Source organism: Dendropsophus ebraccatus, chromosome 1 (assembly GCF_027789765.1).
Source record: "Dendropsophus ebraccatus isolate aDenEbr1 chromosome 1, aDenEbr1.pat, whole genome shotgun sequence".
Lineage (NCBI taxonomy): Eukaryota > Metazoa > Chordata > Amphibia > Anura > Hylidae > Dendropsophus > Dendropsophus ebraccatus.
In genome coordinates, this window is record NC_091454.1 from 217,388,026 (window position 1) to 217,394,866 (window position 6,841).

The 6,841-nt window shown below is 42.0% G+C and overlaps 1 protein-coding gene across 1 annotated transcript; it reads left to right on the forward strand.

The window, feature by feature from the left end:
• The first annotated feature begins 149 nt into the window (after positions 1-149).
• LOC138799279 (mucin-3A-like) lies at positions 150-4,399 on the forward strand. The gene is made up of 5 exons (XM_069980270.1): positions 150-276; positions 609-774; positions 1,571-1,732; positions 2,491-2,674; positions 3,256-4,399. The coding sequence occupies exons 1-5, from the start codon at positions 165-167 to the stop codon at positions 3,283-3,285; spliced, it is 654 nt and encodes a 217-aa protein (XP_069836371.1). The 5' UTR covers positions 150-164; the 3' UTR covers positions 3,286-4,399.
• Positions 4,400-6,841: the final 2,442 nt, after the last annotated feature.

A 6,841-nucleotide genomic window follows, 5' to 3' on the forward strand; every position in this document is an offset into this window, starting at 1 on the left:
GCATATTCTCCTTATTTCTTGTTACATTTTTTTATATGGAACTCCCCTTTAAGGAATTTCTTAGCTGAATGGTTGTTTATGTACGTATTAGCTGAGTAAGTGAACAAAGTCATTTTGCTTTTATACCATAGCATACCATACCATGGAAAGTTGTTTAGACCTTAATGACTCCCCCCTTTTTCCTTTTCTTTTCAGTTTTGTTAAACATACAGAATGATAGCTGCATTTCTAATGATTTCTCAGTTATAAAAAATAACACCCTGAAAAGTGAAGAAGGTAAGTGATATGTTTGTGGAGAAATTACTTTAAGTTGATCCACCCTGTAACCAAAATCGATCCAACATGGTTTGTCCAATGTTTGCATGACAGTTTGGTTTACTTAGAATTCCTGCACCTATCCCACTAGGGGTAATAGTGGATAGGTAATAAATTTTAATAACCCCCTTAACTTGGCCAATGCTTTTTTTTTTTTTAATCTAGAACACATTGGACAATATTATGTAAATATTTGACGACCACCCTTAAAAATTGGGCATAATAGACATAACAAGACAAACTGGACATTGCTCATGGGTTTAAATTGCTAAAAAGTTTCTTTTTATTCCCAGAATGGTGTTTGAGCTCCATCCCAAATGGTTTCCAGAACTTCTATGATCCTGTAGTCATTGGTACGGGGCTGATTTGCATGTCCTACTGCGATGCGATGTCTAACAAATTTCCGAGTTGCCATGATGGAATCTGTCAGATTGTCAACAATACCGGGCCACGCTGTCTGTAAGTAACTTCTCACGATGACCGTTTAAGGGGTTACCTGGGGAAAAAAATGTTCAAAGGCCGGTGGTGGTATAAAACTGAAAATCATGTGATACTCACCTCCTCCCATCCCCTGCAGCTGCCCGGCTTCTACTAGTCTCTGCTTTTTTAGGGTCCCTTGCTATTCCAACCCCACTGAAACTTCCTGGCTAGCCAATCAGTAGTCACAAGGATGTCCAGCACTGAGAAGAAGTGGAGACTAGTGATGAGCAAACCTGCTGAAAATTTGCACTCAGCAGAAGCCGAACACTCGGCATTTGACTTCGATGGCTGGATAAATTGGAAACAGAATGGATGCAACCTATGACTGTATACATATTTTCCAGGACTCCCTAGGGCTGCATCCAACTTCTCCAGCCACCAGGAGTCAAATGCAGAGCATTTGGCTTCAGCTTAACCTGAAGGTTCGAAAAGTTTGCTCATCACTAGTGGAGACCAAAGTTTCTTCCCACTAGTTTTAGTGAGCAATCAGTGAGGATCTGGACACCCAAGAGTTTTTTTTTTAAGTGACAGGTACTCTTTAAAAAGAAGGATGAGATTCTGCATGAGTGTCAACAGCATATTACATTTTCATCGAAGTACAACATAAAGGAATGCTATTTTTTTGTTTGCTAGTTTTTTGAGTTTGTGTACTGTAAAAACTTTAATTGTGTAGATTCCTGTAGATTCTTTTATTGACCCAGGTTTTTACCTTGTATTACGTCTGTGTGTCTACTATATATAGTTTATGCTGTCTCTTGGTGTCACCTCTCTCTAGATGCCCAAGAACTGATCTATACATCTACTCATCACCATACTGTAACGGAAGGATCTTAAAGTCGGGATTGTACGGAGGGCTTGGAGCCGGCATTTCCGTCCTGTTGATTATATTTTGTGTTGGCTTTTATCTTGTTGTTAGAAAGAAAAACAACAAAAAATGGTAAGTCTGGTATCGAGGAACAAATATTATATTGTCAGCACTAAATAAAAAAAACAAAGAGGAGAGGGGAGAATTATAGCAAACTTTATCCGGGTTTGGGTGGTGTTCCCTGCTGACACTGTTATGACCTGGTGGTTGCTATACCCAGGCTAACATTCAATGTGATTGCACAATGTAGCATTCAATTTTCCTATGACTTTGGTTAGGGATGAAGTACTTACTCTAACTGTACCATTGATTGGTTCCATTGATAGCCTCTAGCTGAAGCGACAATATACCACACATTAGGGAAATTTATCAAGGGCTTTGCGCCTATTTATAGGTAAATAAACTTGATCTAAGTTCTATTTATGAACCAGTATTCGATGAGTGAATATTTTAGATGGAACGTTTGAGTATTCCTACAAAAATTCACATAATCCGGGATTTGCGACTTTTTAAAAAGTTGCGCAAAGTGGTGAATGTCTACATGTGGTCCATACCAGGTAAATTTGCTGGCACAATTTTTTGTGAATATGTTGCGAATTTTCTATTCACAAGTTGTTAAATTAGTCCTATTCTTCTGGATAAAAAAACAGACGAATACTCTGTAGAAAGATTGCACATTTTAGACTCATTAGTAAATGTTTCCCATTGTTCTCCACATCTTTGGACAATTCCTACTTGTTATAAGGCTCTATCCTAGAATTCCTTTATAAGGTGTATGAAAATAAGTAACCACTTTAATTATTCATTCTTGGTCAATGTCATGATTTTAGGGATCCATTTGCAACTGATGATGAAGGTAACTGGTGTGATGATGTGGAAGATGAATGGCACACTGACCGGGGTATCTCCAATCTGTGGGAAAATTCTTCTAGTGGAGATTCTTCCAGTGGCACTCTTTCATCCAATAAGGAGAAATTTAAACCCAACTTAGAAAGTGTAGACACCACATTTGAGGTAAGTTAATTGGTAATTATAATATTTTGCCTTTAACTTTATTAGGTAGCCTGATAACTTTCTTACAAAACTTAAAGGGGTTTTCCAAGGAACATAAAAGTTGTTACCTTTCCTTGCATCCCAGTTCGCTACTTCCAACTTGGTCTTATCTCAGAAGGATTGCTTATGGGACGAAGTGAGTGGAGACCATATTGGAATCATCACATGTGGCCAAAACCAAATCAGCATGCCGTGGCCAATGGCTGCACAATGTTGTCAATATTGCTCTAACATTGTGTGACCATTGGCCAATGGATGTGGACATGGTGTCACCAGCATGATTGCAATGTAGTTCCCGCCCTACTCTTCTTAGAAGATGTAATTTTAAGAAGAGATCAAGACAGAAATGAAGCTCTGGGCACATTATAGGAAATAAAGCATTAAAAGGGTTAATGGTCTGTCCCTGTAATTCATGAACATGCTGGACCTTCTTTGATGCCCTTATACTCGTCAAGGGAAACTTTTATGTGCCATCTTGTTATCTAAACCTTTTGTTTTTTTCTTTTCTCAAATTCTAAACTGAATTTGTCTTTTTTTTCTAGATCAAAATCCAAAGACCACAAGTGTCCTAAATCTAATGTGACTTTCCGGACATTATGAAAATGAAGTCCAAGATATTGTCATCTAGATATCTACAAATTTCCTTAGTGATGGACAAATATTACATTTCGATAAACAGGATGAAATTGGTCCAGCAGACTATCAGGGAATTCTCAGGAAAATAAACCTAGTGGTCCACCAGACTACCAGGGAATTCTCAGGATAATAAACCAAGTGGTCCTCTAAACTACCAGGGAGTTCTCAGGATTATAGGCCCTGGTGGTCTGCCAAAAGACAAATCCATTTAAAGTTGACTTTAGAGTCTATTGCCTATGGGTTTATCCATAACCTATGAGACCTTAATGACAATATGTCCTGTGTGTACAATAATAACCAAAATTGTGATGGATGGATGTGCAAATGTTCGGGATAGATGGAAGGGGGGCCCTCAGAAACCTGAAACCAACATTGACTCTTGAAATGAGAAGGACCAACTAAAAATAAAGGGTTCTCCGATAGGATTTTCTGTGAATTTTATAAGATCAGTCAATGACTTGAATGATGTAAATATACTGTATATGGCAAGTAGACAACCCAATGAAAATGGTTATGTCATAGTTCTTCTATACTATATTTCATAGATTCACACAATGTCCAAACAGCATTGAGACAATAATATATTACATTTAAAGCAAGATGTATACTATAAAACCACATTCACTAGCTATGGTAGCCATGAGGACTAATGTCTAAGGGAGACGAACCAAGCCAAGTCAATTGCTTCATGTTCCTTTACCACTGACTAACTTTTCCATCATATGTTCTGCCAGGAGTACACTCGTCGACATATCTTTCACTTCATGGACCCTCATAGTCCTCATAGACCTAAATTCTCCATTTTGTCCTGTCCGGAATGGTCTCTTCTAATGCCATCACTTTACCCCCTTATTTATATCTTATTATTAATATTATAGCTTAGGATTCTAATTTATTTGATTTTTTTTTATATTCTTTATATTAAAGAAAGGTACACAGATGTGTTTACTGTGGATGTTACCCTCAGCCTATTATGTGTCTTCTAAGCCTGTATATTGGATAACCTGGTGAGAGCAAGAAACAAAACAATAAAAAAAATTACACTCTTTATAGGACAAATCGTGGAACTTTTGTCTTCATTGTCTTAAAATTATTCAAAATCGGAAGATATGGTGATGGTGATATGTGAAGGGGCAATGGGGAATAACCACCAATATATTGTATTCACCTCTGTGAACTTGTGTTGTGAGGGTGATCAAATATCAATAAGCAGAGGAGGTCAAGAGAATAGGAGAATTAAGGGTTAAAAGACTACCAATGATTACTGTAAAGGGGTTCACCTATTCCACAACATTTGTAGTTATGGACTAGGACTGGCCTAAGGCTGGGTTCACACTGCGTTTTTGTAATCCATTCTTTTCATCTGTTTTATTTAACCTCTTGAGGACCCATGACATACCGGTACGTCATGGATCACTGTCACTTAAGGACCCATGACGTACCCGTACGCGGGTCCCTTAAGGGGCCGCCGCGGGCCGCCCGGTCGCGATTGCGGGAAGAAGCCTGCTGTTTATTACAGCAGGCATATTCCTGTATCACGTAGGGGGCATCATTACGTCCCCCCGTGATGGCGATCGCTGTGATTGGCTGTTGAATTCTGAGCGGCCAATCACAGCAATATTCCGGTATATGGGGCGGGTATACCAGAATTGAGCGGTGATTGGTGCTGTCTGAGACAGCACCAATCACCGCAGTGCCTGGGGGTCACTTGCCCACGGCAGCATGCCTCCGATCGCCCGTAATTGGCCGGTAGCCACCGGCCGGCCGATCACAGGCGAATCTCCTTCTCTGCTCGCCGAGAAACCCCTGCTTCCCCCACCTCCGTCTGCCCGGTCTCCTCTGTGTGCTGCTGCCACCTCCTTCTCCTTCTGCCTACCACCATCTTTCCTGCCACCCTTCCTCCACCCTATCTCCTGCCACCCCACCATCTCTCCTGCCACCCCCCCTCCACCTTATCTCCTGCCACCCCCACCATCTCTTCTGCCACCCTCCCTCCACCCTATCTCCTGCCACCCCCACCATCTCTTCTGCCACCCTCCCTCCACCCTATCTCCTGCCACCCCCACCATCTCTTCTGCCATCCTCCCTCCACCCTATCTCCTGCCACTCTCCCTCCACCATCTCTCCTGCCACCCACACTGACATCCCGCTGCGTGTATGTAAGTTAACCTCCCGCTGGCCGGAGCATACATCACCTCCTCCCCGCTCCGGCTTGCTTCGGGGGTTCTCAGCAGGATGTCCCACTCAGCCAATCAGTGGCTGCAGCTGGGCAGCACACTGATTGGCTGCGTGGGATGAGCAGACGCCAGGAGCCCCGAAGAAAGCCAGAGCGGGGAGGAGGTGATGTATGCTCCAGCCAGCGGGGGGTTAACTTACATACACACAGTGGGAATGACATGAGTATGTATTCTCGTAGAGTTGCACTGGATCCACCAACGTTTTAGTGTAAAAAATTTTATTTTTCATTTTCATGGCACATTGTGTCTTTCACCAGTGGGGTCCATATGCTCACTATACTTCTTGTTACATTCTTTGAGGGGTGTAGTTTCCATAATGGGGTCACTTGTGGGGGCGTTTACAATGTTTTGGCAGCATGGGGGCTTTGTAAACTCGACATAGCCTCCGTCCTCCTTTCTGGCCAAATCCAGCTTCCAAAAGCCAAATGGTGCTTCTTCCTTTTTGAGGCGTGTCCTGCACCCGCATGATAGATTATGTTCTCATGTGGGGTATTTTTGTACTCGGGGGAAATTTCTCTACAAGTTTTATGTTTTTTTTCCTTTAACCCCTTGTCAACCTGAAAAATTTAAGGCTAGACCAAGTTTTAGTGTAAAAAAATTTACATTTTCTCACTCACTTAGCTTTTATTTCTGTGACTCACCTAAAAGGTTAAAAAACTTTCTGGAATTGATTTTGAACAGTTTGGGGGGTGCAGTTTCTAAAATGGGGTGCTTTGTGGGGCTTCATAAAATACAGCCCCATCAAATACACTTCAAGGCTATGTTCACACTGCGTATGAGTCCGGCCGTAGTGCAAACCGCGAATATACGCATGTAGTTTTCAGGTTGATGCGTTCGCTTGAAAGTATACGATATACGCCCGCACAGTGCACACTGCGTATGAGCTTACGTCCGGATCGTATACGGGGCCGTGAAAAATGAACAAGACCATTGTTTGAGGACGGAAATGTTCCAACTCACGGCCGTGGATTTCCATGCGGTCCCGTACGAAGTACTTATTTTAGCCAAATTGAACTTGATTTTTTAATCCAAAAGGTTCTGTGTGGTTTACGGGGCTGGGCGAAGATTTCCAAGTAAATTACCTGCTTCAGATCGCTTCGAAACAAGCTAGGGAAGCAGAACTGTACTGCGGGCGTATGTTCGCGATTCGTACGCATCCGGCCGCATGTCGATTTTTCCAACTCCCGTAGTTTCAGCTGCACATGTACGGCGGCGTACGAAATGCGGCCGGACTCATACGCAGTGTGAACATAAC

Coding starts and splice junctions, on each gene's coding strand:
- LOC138799279 (XM_069980270.1), top strand. CDS start 165: ATGACTCCCCCCTTTTTCCTTTTCTTTTCAGTTTTGTTAAACATACAG. Junction 277..608: donor CACCCTGAAAAGTGAAGAAG/GTAAGTGATATG, acceptor TTTTATTCCCAG/AATGGTGTTTGAGCTCCATC. Junction 2,675..3,255: donor GTGTAGACACCACATTTGAG/GTAAGTTAATTG, acceptor TTTTTTTTCTAG/ATCAAAATCCAAAGACCACA.